The 25,164-nt window shown below is 43.8% G+C and overlaps 1 protein-coding gene across 3 annotated transcripts in view; it reads right to left on the minus strand.

Moving 5' to 3' along the window:
* The window catches only part of dgat2 (diacylglycerol O-acyltransferase 2), a 71,113-nt gene extending 46,182 nt beyond the window's left edge, over positions 1-24,931 (minus strand). The window contains exons 1-4 of one of the 3 annotated variants that reach the window (XM_068033077.1): positions 24,689-24,925; positions 14,004-14,215; positions 2,543-2,671; positions 1,312-1,419 (exon numbers count right to left, since the gene is read on the minus strand). In XM_068033077.1, the coding sequence (XP_067889178.1) occupies positions 1,312-1,419; positions 2,543-2,671; positions 14,004-14,097 (331 nt within the window). In that variant the 5' untranslated portion in view covers positions 14,098-14,215; positions 24,689-24,925. Of the gene's footprint in view, positions 1-1,311; positions 1,420-2,542; positions 2,672-14,003; positions 14,216-24,688 lie in introns of all 3 variants that reach the window. The other 2 variants (XM_068033079.1, XM_068033078.1) reach the window with 2 other exon arrangements.
* Positions 24,932-25,164: the final 233 nt, after the last annotated feature.

The raw sequence follows: 25,164 nt of genomic DNA on the forward strand, positions 1-25,164 counted from the left end.
CATGGGGCCACAGTCTCAGAATAAGGAGTCATCCATTTACGACTGAGATTAGGAGAAATTTCTTCACTCAGACACCTGTGGATCTTTGGAATTCTCTATCCGAGGTTTGTGGATGCTCAGTCAGTCACTGACTACATTCACCATATAGGTTGATAGAATTCTGGGTACTAATGGAATTAAGAAATATTGGGATCGTGTGAGAAGGTGGAGTTGAGATAGAAGATCAGCCATGATCTTGCTGAATGGTAGAGTAGGCTTGAAGGGCCAAATGGCCAATTCCGCTCCTATTTTGTCTATTCTTATATTGAATCATGAGGGAGATGAGCGTAGAAAATGCTACCTCTTTCATTGAGAAAAAAATCCGCGCCACAAAGTTTTTCTAAAAATTAATTCTTAGGGTGTGGGCATTGCTGGCAAGGCCATCATTCATTGCCCATCCCCAAATGTCTTTGAGAATGTGGCGGTCATAGAAGTCAGAGATACTGCACTGAAACAGGCCCTTCGGCCTACCGAGTCTGTGCCGACCAATAACCACCCATTTATACTAAGCCTACATTAATCCCATATTCCCTACCACATCCCCACCATTCTCCTACCACCTACCTACACTAGGGGCAATTTACAATGGCCAATTTACCTATCAACCTGCAAGTCTTTGACTGTGGGAGGAAACCGGAGCACCCGGCGGAAACCCATGCGGTCATAGGGAGAACTTGCAAACTCCGCACAGGCAGTACCCAGAACTGAACCTGGGTCGCTGGAGCTATGAGGCTGCGGTGCTAACCACTGCGCCACTGTGCCGCCCTGGTGAGGTGCCTTCTTGAACTACTGTAATCTGTGTGGTGAAGGTGGTCCCACAGTGCTGTTAGGGAGGGAGTTCCAGGATTTTGAACCAGTGAAGGAATGGTGATATATTTCCTAGTCAGCATGGTGCATGACTTGGAGGGGAACCTGCCGGTGGTGGTGTTCCCAAGCAACTACTGCACCTACCCTAAGTGATGGAGGCTTTAGGTTTGGGAGGTGCTGTCGAAGGAGCCTTGGTGAATTGCTGCAGTGCATCTTGTAGATGGTATACACTGCAGACACATTGTGCTGATGCCAGGGGGACTGGATATTTAAGCTAGCGGACAGGCTGTTGATCAAGCAGATGGCTTGTACTACAGCTTTACTCTGGTGGTGAAGTTGCCAAATAAAGGAGATACATTTCTCTCCAGGGAAAAAACCCACCAACATGCATGAGGTCACCTGTTAGAACCCTGACTGCCTCCCATCCCAAATCGACCAGGTCCACTCATTGCCCGAGTTTCTAACCTTGCTTTGGCGTACTCCAGTCGATGACTAGCCAGGAAAAGTATAAAGCTGCAATCGGCCAGAATTTAGTGAAGAAGATGTAAAGCATGACTATGCTGCACGTAATCCCTAGAATGTGAAAACAGAAGCAGTCAAGCTCAAGGAGATGAATTGTCCAAAAATCAAGCCAAAGAAATACTGCAATAGTGATGATTGGAACATTCTTCCACTTTTGCAACTTAGAGTCACCATCAAGTAACCCCATCCCTGCAATAAATGCAGCTTTGCTTTTTTAAAAAAAAAAAAATATTCATTCACAGGATGAAGATGTCAAAGGCAAGGCCATTATTTATTGCCCATCTCTATGCTTGAGAAGGTGGTGGTGAGTGTCTTGTTGGCCATTTCAGAGGGCAATTATGAATCAACATTGCCATGGAGTAACATGTAGGCCAGACCAGGCAAGGGCAGCACTTTTCCTTCCCTAAAAAGGACATAATTGAACCAGATGAATTAATTTTTTTTTTTAAACAATCCGGTAGTTATATGGTCACCATTACTGAGACTAGCTTTGCAATTCTAGAATTATTTAACTGAATTTAAATTCCCAGTTACCATGGTGGAATCTGAATTCACATCTCTGGATTAGTCCAGGCCTCTGAATCACCCGTCCAGTAACAATCAAGCTACCTCACCCCCATGTGGTGATATTATTCCCTTCCCTTGGAAAAAACTATCCCCTGTTCTCTGGGGATATTAGCCATCCTGAAAACTGGCAAGAGACTGTTAATTAATGCTAAACTAACTAGGAACCATCGACAAGGCTTGTGAACCTCAGATCCAAGATAGGGATATCAAGGAACAAAAGTATTTGGGTCTTCTCATTATGGACTCTGTTTTTGTTAGGCAAAGGTATTTAAGGATTATGAAACCAAGGCAGATAGTTAGAGTTAAAAGATACAGATCAGCAATAATCTAAATGAATGACCGAACAGGTTTACGGAGCTGAATGGCCATTCCTATTCTTATGTTCCCATCAACCATTTAAAATAATAAAAAATTATCCAAATAGGTAGCCAAACAAAACATCCAGAGGAATCTCTGTTGACATCATCCTTTTAACCTGCACAGAAACCTTGTCGGCACTTCAATTGCCCAACTGCTTAGAATAAACAGCCCATTCTTGGATGAACACCCAGCAGTTTTCAACTAAAAAAGTGAAAACCTTTAAGATTGTTAGAAAGAATTACCTTACCCATAATTAAAAAAGTTATAACCCACTGATAGACTGAGATCATCTGCAAGTGTCGTTCTATCTTGGACCTCGCTAACCAAGGGAGAGATGATAGGTGACTCAAGGCAGAGAGAATGCTTGCACCAGTTCCTAGAAAAGAATGAGACAAAAATAGTAAGTCCATCATTTTTACACGTATGGGTTCATTTTGAAATTGCACTTGGCATTTTGGCAAGCAATTGCTTTGCTCAGTGAAAGAAAGACAGACTTGTATTTCTATAGCACTTTTCATGACCACAGTAAGTCCCAAAGTGCTTTACAGCTAATGAAGTGTTACGAATTGTAGTCACTGTTGAAATGTAGGAAATGCAGCAGCCAATGTACACACCTCGCCACTGATGCACAATAATTGCAGTGTGCATCATCTACAAGATGCACTGCAGAACTCTCCAATGCTCTCCAGACTGGGAGCCAATGTAGGTGAGCGAGCAGGGAGTTGATGGGTGGATAGGAGTTGCTGCAAGTTAGGATATGGGCAGCAGAGTTTTGGATAAGCTAAAGTTTATGGAGGGTGGGAAACTGGCCAGGAGAGCATGGAAAGAGCGGAGTTTCGAGGTAATAAAGGCACAAGTGAGAGCTTCAGCAGCAGCTGGTCTGTGCAGGATAATGTTTGAACTAAACCTTGATGAAAGCCAGCAATTCTGGCTCATTCTTAACTTAAGGTCAGACAAGTAGTCCAACAGCATGGTGGCAACTGTCTTGGAATAGAGCGTAGTGCAGAGTGCTGAAGCTACGTGTTCCGTTCTGAGTCACTGACCTTTTGTAAACAAAAGGTGACTGATCAATTGAGTCACTGCGTTCAGTCTTGCACAAGTATATCCAATGGTCTCACAACGTAAATATGACATCTAAAACCCATACTGAAGTGACTTTTAAGAGTTTATTCTTGATATCAAAAATCTACCACAAATACAAAGTTAAGACTTTTCACATTTGACAGATTCCTTTTATTTGAACAAAGACATTCCCTCCTCCCCCAAAGCAAGTTAATCCATTCTGAACAAACAAGCAGATACTGGACCTTCTTCCAGAAACTTCCCACTCTCATTGCCTTGCAATGTGAGAGTGAGGGCGAGAGTGAGTGAAAAAGGATTACAATTACAGCAATAGCATCAGATTTGGTAAATTACCAACATCACTTAAATACATGGTCCATTTATGCAAGACCTCTCTCAACTTCTTGTCCTCTCGAACTCTGGCAATATCAGGTTGTCAGTTGTGGCTCAGTGGGGAGCACACTCACCTCTGAATCACAAGCTTGTGACTTCAAGCCCCACTCCAGAGACTTGAGCACAAAATCAAGGCCGACACTCCCAGTGCAGTACTGAGGAAATGCTGTACTGTTGGAGATGCCATCTCTCAGATGAGATATTAAACTAAGACTGTGTTTGCACTCTTGGCTGACCCAATAGATCCCATCTTTTGAAGAAAAGCAGGGGTGAGTTCTCCTTGAAGAGAAAGGCATTTAAACGTGCTATGCAGAGTACTGGCAGTGGAATTAATTGGAAAGAACCATAGAAAGCTTATGGCACAGAAGGAGGCCATTCAGCCTATCGCATCCGTGCCAGCTGAAAAAAAACTAGCCGCCAAATCTAATCTCACCTTCCAGCATCTGGTCCATAGCCTTGCAGATTACAGCACTTTCAAAAGGCTGGCATAGACACAATGGGCCAAATGGCACCTTTCTGTGCTGTATCATTCTATGAGAACCATTACTAACAGAGATTATCTGGTCATTACCACATTGCTGTTTGTGGGAGCTTGCTGTGCACAAATTGGCTGCTGCGTTTCCTACATTACAACAGTGACTACACTTCAAAAGGTGCTTAATTGGTGATAGAGCCAAAGGGGCTTGGAGATATCCTGAATCATGAAAGGCATTGTATAAATGCAAGTTTTTCTCTAACATTTTGGAAATACAGCCACAGCCTTACTGCGCTTTAATAAAAAGCTGACTGCTTTAAAAAAAAAACCTTTGTTGAGAGCAAGATACTGCAAGTTTTCAGCCTACGAAGAGCTCTCTCTCCTAGGAATTTTTTTGACTGCCACAGAGCCAATGCAAAAGCTGCAGCAGAAGTAGACCCATCGAGTCTGTCAGTTTGCAATTTCCCTTAGTTTTCTCCATACCCTCTCCATTTCCCAAGTTATCCCTTGCCTTATAAACAAGTTAATTGTCTTTGCTATATCAATATCCATCTGGTGCAATAGATTTCAAATTGTCGTGGTCCTTGGTGTGAAATTTTACACGAGATTAACTTTTAACCAGTTTGAGTTCATGTTCTAAGTTTATATCCCCTTGTTCTAGATTTCTCATTTATCCTGGTAATGTTCATCATTTTGATATCCTGTATCATTTTAGACACCTCTTCAGATCGCTCCTTAAATTACTCAGGATTGAACAGTACAGAGGGAGGCCATTCAGCCCATTGTACCTATGCAAGCTCTTTGAAAGAGCTGTCCAATTAGTCCCACTCCCCCTGCTCTTTCCCCATAGAATCTGAAATCATTTTCCTTTCCAAGATTTATCCCATAGCCTTTGGAAAGTTACTGTGAATCTACTTCCACCACCCTTTCAGATAGTACATTCCAGATCATAACTCAGTGGCTAAAGAAAAACCAAATTATCCTCATCTCCCCTTTGGTTCTGCCAATTATCTTACAATTGTTTCCCCTCATTTAAATACAACATTCAAATGTGCAATGTGTTGACAAGGGACTGTGCTGCTTCCGATGAGGACTAAACAACAGCGGTAGACATAATATGCATTTTTGAAGAATTAGCAAGTCAGTCAACAGCCTTGAGTTGGAAAGAAAGCTCGTGAAAAGGTCCGAAAAACATTTAGAAAACTAAATGTTGCATTACATTTTAAAGGGCTTGACGGATGGCATAATGACAGTGGACCTCAACTCTGCTGTCTAGCAGAGCAAAATTGGTAAATGGCACCACAGTAAAAGTTGATCACAAACCCCTCCCACCGCCCCCGACCACCACCCCTCCAACAAACCCCCACAACTGAATCTGATTCTTGTGGTGGGTCAAGATTTATAGAATCATAGAATGGTGACTACACAAAAGGAGGCCATTTGACCTGTTGAGCCTGTGCCAGCTGTCTGCAAGAACAACTCCCCTGTCTTGCCCCATAGCCCTGAAAATTCTCTCTTCAGGTACTTATCCAATTCCCTTTTGAAAGCCAAGATTGCATCAGCCTCCACCACACTCTCAGGCAGATTATTACAGATCCTAACCACTTGCTACGTAAAAAATTCTTCCTCATGTTGCCTTTGGTTCTTTTCCCAGTCACCATAAATCGGCATCATCTGGTTTGTGATTCTACCACCAACAGGAACATTTTTTCCCCCGTCTACTCTGTCCAGGCCCCTCATACTTCTCTAAGGAGAACAACTGGGGTTCATTCAAAGTTGCAAATAATTTGTATGGGTGTATATGCCCTGAATGGGTGGTGAAAGATGATTCAAAACTAACATCCAAAAGAGAATTCAATAAATACTTGAAGGGAAAGACATTTAAAGGGCTATGGGGAAGGAGCAGAGAGTGTAGGATTAAGTGGATATCTCTACCAAACAGCTGATGCAGACACGATGAGCTCCTTTTGTATCAGTCCATGATTCTATGTAGAATGATAACTACTTTTTTTTTTCTTAAAAATAATTCTATAAGCTTGAGCTAGTCACTGAAGAGGATGCTGCCCATTATTTGGCTAATATTCAGATACCACAGTAAATGATTTTGTACAGTCAACTTTAATTTCAAACCTGCTCAGCGACGGCACAGACACTGGGAGCATATATAGTGTGAAATAATCAGGGTCATGTCAACATTTAAGATTGCATCAGCTGTCACATGGAATGGTAGCAAAGCATTACCATGGTTACAAAGCACGATTCAAAAATCAAAGACCAGAGTTACAAGTGCATGTTTTGATGGCTTTAACCAGGACAATCACTACAACAGAATAACCCAAGCTATACATTTACAAAAAATATGTCGTAGTAGTTATAACCAAACTTGCATTTATATAGCGTCTTTAGTAAGATGTTCAAAAACTCTTCACTGGAGTGGCCAGATAAATTTTTACCAGCGAGCCACATAGGAGATATTAGGACAGGTGAAGAAATAGTTGTTAAAGGAGTGTCTTATCATAGGAGAGGGGTGGAGAGGTTTAGGGAGGAATTTCTAGAGATTTGGTTTTTGAGAGATTTGGGGCTAGGCAGTAGAAGACATTGCCACTAATGTTGGAGTGATAGAAAAATCAGGAATGAACAAGAGGAATGCAGGCTTGTAGAAAAAAAAAAGAGTCCATTTGGCCCATTGTGCTTGTGCTGGCTCTTTGAAGGAGCCATTACATTAGCCCCATTTCCCTGCTCTTTGACCATCACTCTGAAAATCTTATGCATTTTGCAACTAAATCATTTTTCTAGAAAAGGGGCATCAGTGCCCTGAGGAGACATAATGCAGGTTTGAACTCTTAACTAGATTTTACATAGGATATGTGCCACAGATACAGGCCATTCAGTCCAACCAGTCCTGCTGGCATTTATGCTCCATTCGAGCCACCTCCCATCTTTCCTCATCTAAATCGATCATGACCCTCTCCGTCATTTGCTTATCTAGTTTCCCCTTAAATACATCTATAGTATTCACTTCAACCACTCCCTGTGGTAGCGAGTTCCACATTCTCACCACTCTATGGGTTAAGAAGTTTTATCCAAATTCCCCATTTTATTTCTTGGTGAATATCTTATATTGATGGCCTCTGGTTTATGCTCTTCCCAACAAAAGACGACATTCTCTCTAGATCCACTCTATCAGAGCCTTTAATAATTTTAAAGGCCTATATAAGGTCAACCCATAGCCTTCTTTGTTCCTCCTCCAAGAGAAAAAAAAAGAGATCTGGCCTGCCAATCGTTTCCTAGAACCATAGAAAAATTACAGCACAGAAGGAGGCTATTCAGCCCATCATGTCCGTGCCAGCTGAAAAAAAACTAGCCGCCCCATCTAATTCCACTTTCCAGTACCTGGTCCATAGCCTTGCAGGTTATAGCACGTCAGGTGCAGGTCCAGGTACCTTTTAAAAGAATTGAGGGTTTCTGCCTCCACCACCATTCCTGGCAGTGAATTCCAGACACCCACCACCCTCTGGGTGAAAAAGATTTTCCTCACATCCCCTCTAATCCTTCCACCAATCACTTAAATCTGTGCCCCCTGGTAATCCTGATATGTATACCCACACATTACTGGTATCATCCTTGCAAATCTTCTTTGCACCCTCTCTAATGCCTCTATATCCTTTCTATAATATGGTGACCAGAACTGCACACAGTACTTTAAGTGTGGTCTAACCAAGGTTCGATACAGGTTTAGCATAACCTCCCTACTTCTCAATTCTATCCTCTAGAAATAAAGCCCAGTGCTTAGCTTGTAACTTGAGTGATTGGTGTATTTGTATTCAGAGATCCCTTTGTTCCTCTACCCCACTTAGACTTGCACCTGCCAAGTCTAAGCCCCAGGATATCACAGCAGGCATTCCCCAGGGTAGTGTCCTAGGCCTAATCATCTTCAGCAGCTTCAATGACCTTCCGTCCATCATATGGTCAGAAGTGAGGATGGTCACTGATGATTGCACAGTGTTCAGTACTATTTGCAACTCCTCAGATACTGAAGCAGTCCATGCCCACATACAGCAAGACCTGGACAACATTCAGGCTTGGCCTGAAAAGTGGCAAGTAACATTTGCACTATTCAAGAGCCAGGCAATGATCATCCCCCCTTGACATTCAACAGCATTACTAGCATTGAATTCCCCCATCATTAACATCCTGGGGTCACCATTGACCAGAAACAAACTGGACTAGGCATATAAATATTGTGGCTACAAGAGCAGGTCAGAGGCTGGGAATTCTGCAGCAAGTAACTCACCTCCTGACTCCTCATGTAATGGAATACTCTCCAATTGCCTGGATGAGTGCGGCTTCAAAAAACACTCAAGAAGCTCGAGACCATCCAGGACAAAGCTTGATTTGCACCCCATTCACCACCTTAAACATTCACTCCCTCCACCACCAGCACACCGTGGTGGTAGGGTGTACCATCTACAAGATGCACTGCAACAACTCGCCAAGCCTCCTGATAGTGGTCTTCAAAATTATGAAGAGTTTGGTGGTCAGACATGAAGATGCTTCCACCTGAGGGACTATGAATACCAGATAGTCACTAATAAATCCAATAAGGAATTCAGATTAAACCTCTTTACCCAGAGAGTGGTTAGAATGTGGAACTTGCTGCCACAAGGAATAGTTGAGGCAAGTAGCACAGATGCATTTAAAGGTAGGTTGGACAAGTACATGAATGAGAAAGGAATAAAAGGATATGTTGACAGTGTAAGATGGGAGGAGGCTTGTGTGGAGTATTAACACCAGCACAGACCTGGTGAATTGAATGACCTGTGTCTTTGCTGTAAATCTATGATGAAACTATAGCCAAATAATCAGATCTGGCCCCAACTCAACCCAAGATTTCCCCAGGCCAGAGGGCAAGTTACAGCTGTAATAGTTTGACAAGATTCTGCTAGAGTCCTGGAATAATACAGGTTGAGTTTTGATAAGTAAACACTTGTTATCCATTTCTGTCCCTGATTTTTTTTAAACAAACAAAAATTGCTGTAAAGTTCTATTTTAATTAAATATAAAGAGTGGACTTATGAAGTTTGCTCAAGATGAAATCACATGATTGGGTCTTTTTTTTGTGAGCTTTATAAGTCAGATCCTGTTAAATCCAGTTTCAGTGAAAACAAAAATTGTTCCAAGGGTGTAGGTATTGCTGACAAGGCTCATTTATTAACCCCAGATCAGGGTTAGGCTGGGTATGTTGGCAATGGGCCTTCTTCACAACTGGACAGTTAGCCAGACATCCTCAGAGGTCAGTAAAGGACTGGAGTCACGCCTCAAGTGAAGCAGTTGTGTTTTTACAACAAAATGGCTTTTGCATGTAAAACAAGTTAATGCCATAAAAAAATGGTATTCATTTCTAGAGAAATAGAATTGGAAAGCAGGGAAGTCTTGATAAAATTGCATAGAACCCAGGTATCGGCACCAACATGTTGCACAACGGACTACTCTCAAAATTCTTGAACTCCGCCACGGACGTGGGGTCAATTAATCTGTATGTAAAAGGTGTATAGCCAACCCAATGCCATCAAAACAGTCCGATTTAAAACACATTTCTCCCTATAAAGTAGCTAAACATACAATCAATGGAGAGCGGCACAACTGTATTAGTTAGTTAGCAAGCAAAACAGTATGCAATGCCAATGCGAATTACTTTTGTTGGGAGAACAGTGCTAGCTACACGATGTGCTAATATTGCATTAGCATGAACTAAACCATACTGCGATAACAAACAGGATGAAGTAACTGTCAAGTCAGTAAAATAGAAAATAATTTTCCACACTGGAAAAAGCGGCTAGCTAGCTGACCTAGTTATCTAGCAAGCTAATAATAAGTTCAACTTATTTTAACTGTTTTTGAATGCACTTCGCTGCCGCAGATTCACGGTTGCGAGCAACAGTTGACTTGAGCTATTTCGTTACTTGGCTACATCTTGCTCACTCCATAAAACAATCTCTGGGTCTTTTGAAAATGAAATATTCCCCTTCCCAAGTTGGATTGAACAATCTTTTTTCCAAATTCGATGCCATGGTTTTCCCCCCCCATGGGTAAGAAAAATAAAGTGAAAAAACTGAACGTAGCTAACACTTTGATTGGATAACAAAGCTTCTTTGGTTCAGTATCAAGATTCTACAGTAAACATAACTAGTATACAATCTTGGCTTCATGGTCAGTTTACAGGGAGAAGCAGAAACCAAATCTAGTCCATCTGCAGTGCGATATGCACACCAATAAATCCTGTCTTTTTCAGCAGTTGCAAGTTGTATTTTTTTTTGAATAAATTACCACAGACCTAAATTTTTGTTTACCACACACACTGGTATCTGTGTACAGACATGTTGCTGACCCTTGGTAGAACCTTGGGCAGACGCTTGAAGTACTGTGCGCAGTTCTGGTTCCCATATTACAAAAAGGATAAAGAGGCACTGGAGAAAGTGCACAAATGATTTATGAGATGATACCAGAACTAAGAGGTTAGAACCATCAGGATAGGCTGAACAGGCTTAGGGTCTTTTCCCCAGAAAAAAAGACAACTGAAGGGTGGCCTGATAGAAATTCAAAATTATGAAGGGTTTTGATAGGGTAGATGTAGAGAAGACGACCAGAACTAGGGACTATAGATATAACGGTCACTAACAAATTTGTGACGGAAACCACACCTGCCAAATAGAAACATATTAATTTCGTCAGATAGTCCACCACTTGAACCCTTTTGCTGGACATTGCACAGAACATGTTTAAAAAAGACCAGAGTTGGACAGCTGAAGCATGGCTGCACATTTGCATTCTGAGAGACAGTTAAAGAGAGAGAAAGTGGGAGTGCTCACTGATTCAATTAACAAAACTGGTCTGGGCAATCATAATAATCAACCTTTGTATGTGTAAGAGCCAGAGCACCACACCCCACTGAATATGACTGGCGAACTTTGAGGATCAACAACCCTCGCAGAAGTTGCTATTTCAAACAAAAAGATGGTCACATGACTTACCTGCTGGCCAGACTGGGAACTGTTTGAATTGTGCCTCACAGAAAAGATTTGGGCAGTCTGTAATTTGAAGACAAAAGAGAAGGAAGGTCTCTCCCCCTCTCTCTTGCAAAGTCCCAGAGACCCACGGCAGCAGCTTAAGCCTCAAGACAGAGCACTTCTTCAGCCTTCTGGTACTAGAGAAGCAAGTTGGAAATTGTGCACTGGGTCCAGTGAGAACTCCAAGACTTCAGCTTTTATCAAGGCTATTTCCACCCAGTAACTGAATTCCATTTACTACTCCAAACCACCCCCTTAATTCTTTCTCCCCCTCTATCTACTTGTCTGTGTGTTTGTCTCGTATGCATGCTAGCGTGGTTGCGTCGCATATTTTAGTAATTTTAACTGAATTAGAGTGATAAGGCTAATAAACTTACATCTTTCTTGTTTAAACCTAAGAAAACCGGTCTGGTTGGTTCATTTTGCAATTACAATTAGAGAGCAGTGAGCAAAGACTCCCCGAGGTGTTAAGCTAAAAACAATGTTTGAAAAGATAAACCCTGTTATTGCCAAACCAGGAAAGGGGCAAGAGGGGAGCCCGAGACCCCTTCCTCACCTGGTCGCAAAAAATTATTTAGGAGGATGTTCTTTACCCAGAGATGGTTAGAATGTGAAACTTGCACCATATGAACTAGTGGAAGCAAATAGCATAGATGCCCTTAAAGGGAACGCTAGATAAACACATTACGAAAGTGGTAGAATAGCATGCAGATAGGATTAGATGTGGTAGAAGGAAGCTTGTGTAAAGCATAAAGACTAGCATAGACCTATTGGGACAAATAGACTGCTGAAAAAGGAAATTCTACGTAAATTTACTTTGACAATTTACTGTGGAAGGATTTGAACTCAAGACCGCAGGAGATGCTGGTGCAATGACATAAGCACTAATATCCACATATACCATGCATACTCACCAATATCCAGCTGTACGGAAAGCAGATCAATACTCGGAAAACTGGCTTCTAACACACTGACAGAAAGACCCAGTATTAACAGGTCACTTTTTTTTTTAAGACAACCGATGATAGTCTCAGTAACCATGAAAGTAACCAATTCCAGACTTCTATTAATTGAATTTAAATTCCACCAGCTGCTGTGTTGGGATTTGAACCAGTGTCCCCAGGGCAGTAGCCTGGACCTCTGGATTACTAGCCCAGCGACATTACCACTACGCCACCGCCTCCTCTTGCGACCGTTAAAAGCTGGTGGCACCAAGGAGAGAGACCTCAATGCCACGACAGGGAGGTATCCTGACCATTGCAGCATAGGGGAAGTGGTGGGGGAGTTCGGAGGCTATTGTTCCTCTGTTGATGCGAACTCTGCAAGGGGGTTGCGTGTGTGTTTCAAGGGCTCTGCAAGGGTTTAGGAGGTTCCACTGCCTTGATCTATCTAGTGGATCCCTGCAGTATGCCCCAGCGAGGGTCTCGTGCATCATGGTGGTCTGCTATGCTCTGTACAATCTAGTACTGCAGAGGCAGGAGACCTTACAGGAGGAGGATATGCATGAGCGTCAATCATCATCCAATGAGGAGGACGCACAGAAGAGACAGGAGTAAGCAGCAATGGATGATGAGAACACAGAAACGGAGGCCAGACATGTCAAGCAACGCACAAAGGAGGCAAGAAACAACCTCAATGACCTGCTTTCAGCCACCTCCTTTCCATCCGTCTTTCCTGAATCCGACCAGCTGCAATGTGTGCTAGTGCCCATGGGAGAACATTGGTTAATGAGATCTGCAGTCACATTGCCATGATAACGAGAGCTGTCGTCACACTGCACTAAGGGGCAGGGTGGAATTCAGAAGCTCAATTAAGGCATGGTTTCACACAATGATGGCTACTGATTGGCACAAAAGAACATTTAATTAAATTCCAATGAACAAATTTGCAATGCCGTGAATCCCCAAGTGCTAGATGCTTTTCTTAATACGTTTGCAGGTACTCCTACATGGTGTGACCGCTGTGCTAACAGCTGTGTTGGAGGCAGGCTACTGATCAGGACGCCCTTGGCCTGAGATGACTTCAGCAGCCATCCTCTGGGCCCCGAGGCCTGGAGTGCCCAGGCTGTCTGAGGGTTTCCTGCCTATGGGCAGGGGACCTGAGGAGCCGGTGTCCACACACCGAGTACCCCAAGGGGAGCTCCCATCTGTGGAGGCCAGCCTCTTCTCCTCCCTTTCAAGGCTTGCTGGAATCTCTCTGCGTCAAGCTCATGGCCAAGGCGATGGATGGTGTGGCTCTCCATGAGGGTGACCAACCTCTCGATGGAGGAAGCCGTGTGCGCGTATGCCTGGGACATGGCAGCACCCGAGGCATGGATGGACTCCATCTTCTTCTCATGGCTGTGCATGGCCTCTGGCAGATGTTGCTTAATCGTTCCCTGAAACTCCAGCATGTCCTGTGTTGTTAAGACCAGAGGCTCAGCATGGGCCAGGCCAACCACAGTCTTCTGACTGTCAGAGGCCTCAGCTGTCTCAGCCTCAGCCAGTTGCTCTGGTGCATGTGCAGTGCTCTCACCAGCTTGTGACACTGATTCTAATGCTGATTAATTACCCACCGAGGTGAAAGTATCTGCGCTGGAGGAAGGTGCAGGACGGTGCATCCTGTGAGTGGTCCTCTTCCTGTGGCTGCAGTCTCCTGCACACAATAACCTGCATGAGAGAACAGCAACGAGTGTGGGTTAGGCTACATATATTCCATAATGCCAAACGTGCCTGCGGTAGTTCTCCATAATTCATGAATATTTCGATGAATCGCAATAACCACTGTCTTGCGCAGGGACTCCAGCCTCCCTGTCAGATACTGCATGTCCACCCTGGCTCCCCACCAGTTCTAAAGCCTCTTTCTCGATCTGGCTTAGAGGACGAATGTCAGGGACCCCTCCACCAGTCCTAGCCACTTCTCTCATGTTATGCGCCCTTTTCTCCTGGAAGAGAGAGGTTGGAGAAATTATAAATTGGCATAAGTATCACCATGACAGCTCTGCTACTACAGGCCCCATCCCCAACTGAGATCTGATACACATCGTGATGATACACGCTGTCGTGGCATTTACTGGGGGGTGAGATATGAATGAAGGTGGCGTGTGGCCCAGATGCAGCCATGCATCTGTCATGATGAGGTTATAACCTCACTGCCATCACGCTGGTAGTGGTACCCTCACCAAATCACACCACTTGCCTTGAAGTCATATGCAAACCCCAAAAAGAGCATTGGAACAAACAACTCACATTGGCTGAACGCAGGTGGTCATTGACCCTCTTCCTGCACTGGACCCAATTGAGTCAGGTGACCCCACCGCCGGCGACCTCCTCAGCGATCTCCACCCAGGCTTGTTTGGTCAGGCGGGAGGACCTCTTCTTGCCATCGCTGGGAAAGCGAACCTCCCGCCTTTGCCTTGCAGCCTGGAGGGGAATCTGCAGTGAAGCATGAGGCCACCCTTGGTCTACCCTCAGCCATCATGTCCACTTTTCCTAGGGGGTTTGGGTGGTGTAGGAAAGAGTGCTGTAAAGTTTGACAGTACACAGAGCTTCTATTGACTGCACGGCTGGTCTACCAGGCTTTTAAAGATGATGCCAGCACCTGATCCGCTGTCAGCTGACCTCGTAATCGCTGTCTTGCCTCCCGCTCCTGCCACGTGATTAGGGGTGACCAGTGCCTTCATTATGCTACATGGCTGCCCGCCGTGTAATCGCAGTGGCATGGCCGCACATGTAACGCTGCCCACTTCCGGGCCTGCTGCCAGGACTAGTGGTAGGCTCATTAAATTCAGCCCCACTGTTTGCCATATTATTTCAAAGCACAAGCTTGGGGAAAAAATGCTCAACTAATTATTGACAAAGTTGACAACCACAAACTCTCACAAACTGCTGTAAACAACGGGTCTAAACACTTCCACGGGCTATTGTAAGAGCCCCAGAATCTCCAACATCACGATCAACATTATTCAATCCCGACCACACATTCCATGGGTGATACTCCCACAGTCACAACACTGCAACTAACGGACAGAATACGCTCCCTTTCTTTGTAAAAAAAAACCCCCAAAGCAAACAGGATTAAATTTTGCAGATGCTTCTTCAGTTCTTTCATTAAAAGGTGACCCCCCCCAAAAAAAAAGTTATTGTCTCAACACAAAGCACTGTACAAAGAAACAAAATTATTTTATTCTTCTTGTTGCCATTGTATCAGGACTGAATACAAAGCATTGATTCTATCATTCTTGAGTGCTAGCCATGAGGCAGGCAGTGGTGGTCAGAAGGTTGTGGGTTCAAGTTGCACTCCAGTGACTTTAGCACAAAAACCTGAGGGGACCCTACACTTTTGGAGGTGCCGTCTTTCAGATGAGACGTTAAACTAAGGTCCTGTCTGCCCTCTCAGGTGAAGTCATAGAATCAGGTTCATTATTATAATTCAGAAGGAGGCCATTTGGCCCATCAAGTCCATGCCGACTCTCAGTAGAGCAATCCAGTCAGTCCCATTTCCCCACTGTACCCCATAGCCCTGCAAGTTTAGTTCCTTCAAATGACCATCCAATTTCCTTTTGAAATCATAGATTGTCTCTGCTTCCACCACTATCACAAGGGGACGAGTTCTAGGTCATTACCACTCACTACATAAAAAAAGTTCTTGCTCATGCCAGCACCCCACCCCCACACCTGCATTGTTTGCCCAAAACCTTAAACCTGTGTGCCCTAGTCCTTGCACCATCAGCTAATGGAGACAGCTTTTGTCTACCTTATCTAAACCAGTCATAATCTTGTATACTTCCATCAAATCTCCTCTCAATCTCCTTTGCTCCAGCAGAACAAGCTCGGCTTCTCCAACCTAACCTTGTAGCTAAAATCCCTCATCCCTGGAACCATTCAGGCAAATCTCCTCCGCACACTCTCAAGGACCCTCATATCCTTCCTGAAGCCTGGTGACCAGAACTGGATGCAATACATTAGCTGTGGCCTAACCAGAGCTTTAAAGTTTAAGCATAATGTCGCTTTTGTACTCAATACCTCTATTTATGAAACCCAAGATCCCATATGCTTTGTTAACTACTCTCTGAATATGGCCCGTCACCTTCAAAGTTGTACGCACATGAATTCCAGGTCCCTCTGTCCCCTGCACACTCTTTAGAACTGTGCCATTATGTCTATATTGATTCTCTCTATCCCTTCTGTCAAAATGCATCACCTCATACTTCTGTATATTAAATTTCCATCTGCCACTTGTCAGCCCATTCCGCCAGCCTATCTGTCTCTGGCTGCTGTTGGTTGGTACCTTCCTCACAGTCTGCTACACCCTCACCTCTGGTGAACACCAGTGTCCACCATCCTCCAGTCTGAAAAGCAACCACTTACCACCACTTTCTGTTTTCTATCTTTAAGCCAATTTTTTTATCCAAGCTGACACTGACCCTCCTATTTCATCAGCCTCAATTTGGTTAACCAGCTTTTTATGTGGTACTTTGTCAAATGTTTTCTTAAAATCCAGATAGACAACATCCATCACTTTCCCTTCATCAACCTTCCGTTATTTCGAAGAAGAGCAGGGGAGTTCACCCTAGTCTCCTGGTCCAATGTTTATCCCTTAACCAACACCACAAATTATCTGGTCATTATCTCACTGCTGTTTGTGGGATCTTGCTGTGCAAATTGGCTGCCATGTTTCCTGCATTATGATAGAAATTACACTTCAAAAGTAGTTCATTGGCTATAAATTGTTTGAGATGCTCGAAGGTTGTGAAAGGCGCTATATTAATGCAAGATGTAAGGTGTAAATTATAAGAGAAAGCACTCTGTCAAAATTATCTGGATAGAATTTAATCACAATTCTACACTCACTCAAATTATAACTTAAGAGGGATAAAGTTGTTGTGATCCAGAATTCACTGCCTGAAGGAATGGAAGAAACAGGTTCAATAGTAACTTTCAAAAGGGAATTGGATAAATACTTGAAAAGGGAACATTTGCAGGGCTAAGGGGAAACAGCTGGGGGGGGGGGGGTGGGGGGGGAAAAAATGGAATTATTTGGTAGCTCTTTCAGTGAACTGCCACAGGTGCGGTGAGCTGAAAGAATCATACAGCACAGCAGGAAGGCAAAGAGTCTCAAAACACACATGGAAATCCTGTCAGAACACAATACCAAAATCAGTTGCACACTACATATGAGCAAAAAAAAACAAAAGCCAATATTTTTACAAAAGTAAGTGCCCCTTCAATATCCCAATTTCTGTCCCTCTCCACTACCAAGGATTTTTTTTTTTAATTAAAGAGAGAGGTGAGGACTTTGCCGAATCTGTTGGCATATTCATGGTTTTGGAACTGCACCAAAACACAAACACTGCCATTGCACATTCCCAACCTAACGCAACTTGGCCTTGATTACTTGCAGCCCTCAGTACAGTTGCAGAAGTGACAAGTCCATTGCGCCTTGTGTCATGAACCAACTCCTCTTCCACCTAAATTCATAATCCCATCACAGGATAGAGAAGCCATTAAACATGGAACTACTCATGAAAATAAAAAAATGGGAAAGAATTCTAGTTTCAATGCAAGTTCGACCTAGTACAACTTGTATTTATATAGCACGTTTAACAGAGTAAAACATCACAGGAGCCTAATCAGACACTGAGCGAAGGGAGGGGTCATTAGGACAAGTCATAGAGTCGGAGTTATACAGCGCAGAAACAGGCCCTTCGGCCCATTGTGTCCATGCCAGCCATCAAGCACCTATCTATTCTACTCCCATTTTCCAGCATTTGGCCCATAGCCTTGTATGCCACAGTGTTTCAAGTGCTCATCTAAATACTTCTTAAATGTTGTGAGGGTTCCTGCCTCAACTACCCCCCTAGGCAGTGTGCTCCAGACTCCAACTACCCTCTGTGTGAAAAAATTTCTCCTCAAATCCCCTCCAAACCTCCCGCCCCTCACCCTAAATCTATGCCGCCCGGTCACGGACACCTCCGCTAAAGGGAAAAAGTTTCTTCTTATCTACCCCATCTATGCCACTCAATTTTGTATACCTTAATCATGTACCCCCTCAGCCTCCTCTGCTCCAAGGAGAACAACCCCAGCCCACCCAGTCTCCCCTCACAGCTGAAATGCTCCAGCCCAAGCAACATCCCAGCAAATCTCCTCTGCACCCTCTCCAGCGTAATCACATCCCTCCTACAGCATGGCAGCCAGAACTGCGCACAGTACCTGAGCTGCAGCCCAACCAGCATTCTACCCAGCTCCCTCATAACCTCCCTGCTCCTACATTCCATGCTTCGGCCAAGAAAGGCAAGTATCCCATATACCTTCTCAACTACCCGTGCCACTGCCCTCAGTGATCTATGGACAAGCACACCAAGGTCCCTCTGACCTTCTTAACATCCTAGGGTCCTACCATCCATTGTGACCAAATGCTTGCTCAGAGAGGTAGATTTTAAGCAGCGTCTTAGAGGAGAGATTTGGAGTGTCTACCCTAGACTATTCAGTCATCCTGGTCCCAAATTGCAAATCTTCCATCCATCTCAGTTGACTTTAACAAAGCGTTTGCAGTTTTAGTCTCAGCTTGTTTGGGATGAGGAGCAAAGGTTGAAGAGAGTAGGTGGACATAACACCACAAAAGCAGCTTTAAACAATAGATGGGCTTTTTTTGTTTGCATTGGTCTTATTGTGTTAGTATCTGGAGAGAATGTCCTTGCTACAGTCCTTTGACCTCTTCAGATATCACGTAGGGAGTTGGCCTGGGAACACATTCTTTTCACTTTGGGTGCATTAGAAAACCCCATACAGTAGAATTCAGTCAATTCTACAAGGATTTCCTTATTGCAGTAAGCACAAGAAAAGAATTGAAAGACCAAAAGAATTTGCATTTGCATAGCACCTTCCATTACCTCAGGATGCCCCAAAGCACTTTACAGCTGATGTTGTGCTTTTGAAGTGTAGTCTTTGTTGTAATGCGGGAAACACAGCAACCAATTTGTGCACAGCAAGCTCCCACAAACAGCAATGTGACAATGAGCAGATATTTATTTTTTTCTTAAGTGATGTTGGTTGAGGGATAAATACTGTGCAGAACACAGGGGAGAATTTCCCGTCTTCAAAATAATACCTTTGGATCTTTCACATGCACCGGACGACAGACTGAGCCGCAGTTTAATATCTCAGCTGAAAGACGACACCTCCGGCAGTACAACACTCCCTCAAGTATTGCATCGGAGTGACAGCCTAGATTACAGGTTTAAGTCTCTGGGTTTGAACCCCCAACCTTCTGACTCAGAAGAGACACAGGGACACGCCAACTAACCCATGGATAACACCTTAGCACAATTGCAGAAGCTTTCTTCCTCGACCTTAAATGTTTCCATTTGCAGCATTGCACGTCACAGTGCCATTGTACCACAGTGGGATTTAAATGACTCAGTCTTGGAGCGGGTGGGAGGTGTTTTGAGGAGGGTACAAAAGCAGAGGATTAATGCCCGAATTTCTGTCAACAGAAAGCCTCAGATAAATTTGTAGAGCAACATTTTTTATTCATTCATGGAACGTGGGTATCACCGGCAAGACCAGCATTTATTACCCATCCTTAATTTCCCGTGGGAAGGTGGTGGGGATCCAACTTCCAGAACCATTGCAGTCTGAGTGGTGAAGGTACATCCACAGTCTTGTTAGAGTGTTCCATGATTTTGACCCAGTGACAATGAAGGAGCGGAGATATATCGCCAAGTCAGGATTGGGTGTGACTGGAAGGGGACTTGGAGGTGATGCTGTTCCCACATGCCTAGTGCCCTTGTTCTTTTAAGTGGTAGAGGTCACGGGTTTGGAAGGTACTGTCAAAGGAGCCTTGGTGAGTTGCTGCAGTTCATCTTGTAGATCATACACACTGCAGCCATTGTGCTCCAATGGTGGAGGGAGTGAATGTTGGCAGTGGTGGATGGGGTGCCAATCAAGCGGGCTGCTTTGTCCTGGATTGTGTTGAATTTCTCGAGTGTCATTGGAGCTGCACTCATTTTCATCTCAATGATGCTCAGTTTCTTGTATTTTAAGTTGCTGCCAATGCACAGCCAATGGGGAACAGTGCATATTGCCATTGGCAACAGCGACAGAAGAATTTCAAGTCTCTCCTCCTTCGAGCAGACCTCTTCCCCCTACTACAATATTTAAAAGAAAGCATTATCTTCCTATCTGATCTCACTTTCCTCCTCTCCCTGATTAAGAGTAAACCGTGGAGCAGAATTGACAATAACCAAGTACATGAGATGAAAGATACTGAATAAATGTTTTACACAGTGTCAGCTGTGGCTCAGTGGGTAACACCCAGACCTGAGTCGGAAGGTTGTCAGTTCAAGTCCCACTCCAGAGACTTGAGCACAAAAATCTAGGATGACACTCCAGTGCAGTACTGAGGGAGTGCTGCACTGTCAGAGGTGCCATCTTTTCCATGGGTCATTAAACAGGTCTGTCCTCAGGTGAACATAAAAGAACCCCTGGCACTATTTCGAAGAAGTGCAGAGGAGTTCTTCCTGGTGTCCTGGCCAATATTTATCTCGCAATCATCACTAAAACAGCTTATCTGGTCATTATCACATTGCTGTTTGTGGGAGCTTACTGTGCACAAATTGGCTGCTGCATGTCCTACATATAGTGACTACACTTCAAGTACTTCATGGCTGTAAAGCACTTTGGCATGTCCTGAGGTCATGAAAGGCAATATATAAATGCAAATCTTTAAATAAATTGGAAAACTACTCAGCAAAACTGGGATGATGATGATTATAACCTTGTATTCGAAGAACAGGTATGCGATACTGTGGGATAGGTGCAAACTGCTTGCCCAAAGCAGATTGCTCTCCTTGAGGAATTTTGCCCCCTCCGCCTGCCTTTTGATTTATAAGGGGGAATGGCTTGGCAAGTTATCTTGTCCTGTTTCTTTTTCCTCATATCATGGAATCTTTTACAGAAGCAACTTTTGCCTTCACCCACATGACTTAACTTCCCTACAACGAAGACACTGGTCGACTGTGAGCACAACATCCGATGTACTGAGCCTATGTTAATCAGTGCATCAGTCAGCCCACTCGCCATTCTGCATGAATCGCAGAAGGTTGGTCTGCAGGTACAGCAAGTAATTAGGAAGGCAAATGTAATTTTGTCCTTCATTGCTAAAGGGATTGAGTTTAAAAGCAGAGAGGTTATGTTGCAGCTGTATAAGGTACTGGTGAGGCCGCACCTGGAGTACTGTGTGCAGTTTTGGTCTCCTTACTTGAGAAAGGATGTACTGGCACTGGAGGGGGTGCAGAGGAGGTTCACTAGGTTGATTCTGGAGTTGAGGGGGTTGGTTTATGAGGAGAGAATAAGTAGATTGGGATTATATTAATTGGAATTCAGAAAGAATGAGGGGGGATCTTATAGAAACATATAAAATTATGAAGGGAACAGATAAGATACAAGTAGAGAGGACGTTTCCACTGGCAGGTGAAGCTAGGACAAGAGGGCATAGCCTCAAGATCAGTGGGAGTAGATTTAGGACTGAATTAAGAAGGAACTTCTTCACCCAAAGGGTTGTTAATCTATAGAATTTCTTGCCCAGTGAAGTAGTTGACGCTTCTTCAGTAAACGTTTTTAAAGCTAAGGTAGATATCTTTTTGAACAATAAAGGAATTAAGGGATACGGTGGGAGCGCGGGTAAGTGGATCTGAGTCCACGAAAAGATCAGCCATGATCTTATTGAGTGGCGGAGCAGGCTCGAGGGGCCGGACGGCCTACTCCTGCTCCTAGTTCTTATGATCTTATGAACTGGGGAGCCAAGCTCTGCTTAGTAGCGGAGCACAAGTTACACTGTGTCTCATGTTGCTGCTTTCTATGTTCCTTAGCCCCTTCCTTCCAAAAAAACATGTCTCTTTAATAAATGCTAAAAAAAAATCACTATTAAGCAACAGAGCCACAGGACCTGAATAAGTCAAAGGTACTTTTATTAGCTTTGATTTTGTAAACTAATGTTTCTTAGGATCACATTTCCCATTAAAACAAAAAGAAAAGGAAAGGACAAATATATTTACACAATATATTTATAGAATACCATTCATGACCTCAGCCAGTGAAGTACTTTTCAATGTATTTCACAATGTAGGAAATACAGCATTCAATTTACAAATAGCAAGTTCCCACAAACAGCCCTTCTTCAAAATAGTCGCTGTTGGATGTTTTTTTTTTAAAATGGGGGCAGACTGTATACTGCAAGGCTACAGACCAGTTGCTGGAAGGGGGCAGGGGGTGGTGGATTAGATTGGGCAGCTAGTTTTTTCAGCCAGCGTAGACACAATGGGCTGAATGACCTCTTTCTGTGCCATAACTTTTCTATGGTTCAGACAGGGCCTCTGGGTCTCATCTGAAAGCTAGCACCGCGCTCAGTACTGGCACTGGGAGTGTCAGTCTAGATTGTGGGGCTCAAGTCTCCGGAGTGGGACTTGAACCCCACAATCTTCTGACTCAGAGGCAAAAACACTACCCACTGAGCCATGGCTGGTACCCTGTAAAATACAAAGAAATAAAGTGTGATCTTGCCTAGTAGTAAAAGCAACTGCTAAATATACAAACTGAACAAGAGTTTTTTTTTATTACGTGGGAATATGGGACTTTCCATGGTGCTTTGGAAATCCCATTCTGGAACACTACCCATATCCCACAAAACTGGAAAACAAATGGCCCTGGTCATTATCAAGGCCATAAAACTTCCATTACTGGCCCATTAAACAAGTCAATAATAAAATAATTTACCTTGGAGTTCACAAAGAGACACTTGTACCTACTTTGAAGTAGAACGGTGCCACTGGACTAAATAAGCCATGGGGCCACAGTCAGGCATATACGAAACATCTATTGGAGCAAGATCACTACCACATACAGTCAAGTTTCAGAAGTTAACTTCACTAACTGATATGAAAAACAAAACCGACTCTCTCACTCATCACATAATACCTTTGAGCTGGGACGGGGAGGGATGAAATAAACAGTTAAAATGTAATTTTTTTTTTCAATCAAACTGCAAAATAACTTGAATGGCTTAATTTTTTTTTTAAAGAGATACAGCACTGAAACAGGCCCTTCGGCCCACCGAGTCTGTGCCGACCATCAACCACCCATTTATACTAATCCTACACTAATTCCATATTCCTACCACATCCCCACCTGTCCCTATATTTCCCTACCACCTACCTACACTAGGGGCAATTGCTAATGGCCAATTTACCTATCAACCTGCAAGTCTTTGGCATGTGGGAGGAAACCGGAGCACCCGGAGGAAACCCACGCAAACACAGGGAGAACTTGCAAACTCCGCACAGGCAGTACCCAGAATTGAACCCGGGTCGCTGGAGCTGTGAGGCTGCAGTGCTAACCACTGCGCCGCCCTATATCTATAAGACTTGCAGTGGTACAGTGACTTTCATGTCCCAAAGCACTTTACAGCCAATTAAGTTCTTTTGAAGTGCAGTCGCTGTTGTAATGTAGGAAGCACGGTCAATTTACACACAACAGGGCCTCACAAACAGCAAAAATGTGATGATCTGCTTTCATATTATTGGTCTAGGGATAAATATTGACCGGGGTATACTCCCCTGCTCGTCTTCAAAATTGTGCCGTGGGATCACTTGCATCCGGGCGGAGATGTCAAACGGACCTCGAAATTTAACGAGGTAAAACGGCACCTCTGACAGCGCAGCACTCCCTCAGTGCCGCACTGGAAGTGTCAGCCTGCATTTTGTGCACAAGTCTCTTTCTTCAGTAGGATTTGGACGCAGAAACCTTCTCGAACTCAGAAGTGGCCACTGAGCCAAGACATTCTTACAATCGGAATGCAAAAACAGACTACAGGCATTTTAACAACAGGCACAAAATTGAAGGAAGGAAGGAGGGAGAGGCAATCTTTAGTAGGTACAGTAACTATGTGCAGCCAGGCTTGCTTCTATTAGGACAGTCGAATCCAATAGTGCTCCAAACAAGTGCTCCACTTCCAAACAGTAAGCTATGTGTGGAGAGCAGAGATAGGATTATGCGTACTCGCTGTCTATTAAAATCCTCTCTGGGTCAAGTTTATAAAGCATCCAAGAAATCCAGCATCTGCACACTTAAAAATCCATACCACTCCCCTTCCAAAGTCACATCAGGATCTAACTTGGGATTTCATCCAGCAACTTACAGTACTGTTGCGCCCACTTACCCCCAGTGTTAGTGCACCTTAGGAAGCACTTAACCCAACCTTGCAGCAGCAGCAGAGGAGTAAAATTACCCCACACATTTGAATGTAAGCCACTGAAACATCATTTGCAAAGAGAAAAAAAAATCACTTAAAAAGACAAATAAAAAAAGGGAGAGGAGAGAGAAAAAGAAAACAAAGGTACATTGCAAAGATCTGCACTTACCTCTTAAGATGCCTGAATGGGCTGCAATAATGGTCTTCATTACTTTTGTGTATGTCTTGACTTTCTGCCCTCCGAATTAAATTAAGAGCCAGGTAGGTTCCCACGTTTAAATGCGACACTTAAAAGAAACAAGCGGAAGAATTTTTTTTTAAAAAAGTGAATGAAAGACCAACTGAGTGCACGAGCCGGCCCTTTAATAGTTGGGGGAAACCATTCTCCTGGAGCAGAGGAGGGGATTCTGTAGCCTGCCCTACAACTCAAATCAATAGCAATTGCTACCAGTCTCAAATATAGATGTACTTAAAGGATATGCTGATATTTCTTGGAGAATCAACAAAATGTTTAAGGGTGTTTTGCAATGCACGCGAATATAAATGCAACTGGGGAGTTGCACTTCCTATCGTTCCTCCCTCTTGATAGGGGTTGAATGGTACCGTCCCAAAGCCCCGCCCCCCCCTCTGCCTTTGGTCTCTTTA

This window comes from Heterodontus francisci, chromosome 6 (genome assembly GCF_036365525.1).
Source record: "Heterodontus francisci isolate sHetFra1 chromosome 6, sHetFra1.hap1, whole genome shotgun sequence".
NCBI classification, from domain to species: domain Eukaryota; kingdom Metazoa; phylum Chordata; class Chondrichthyes; order Heterodontiformes; family Heterodontidae; genus Heterodontus; species Heterodontus francisci.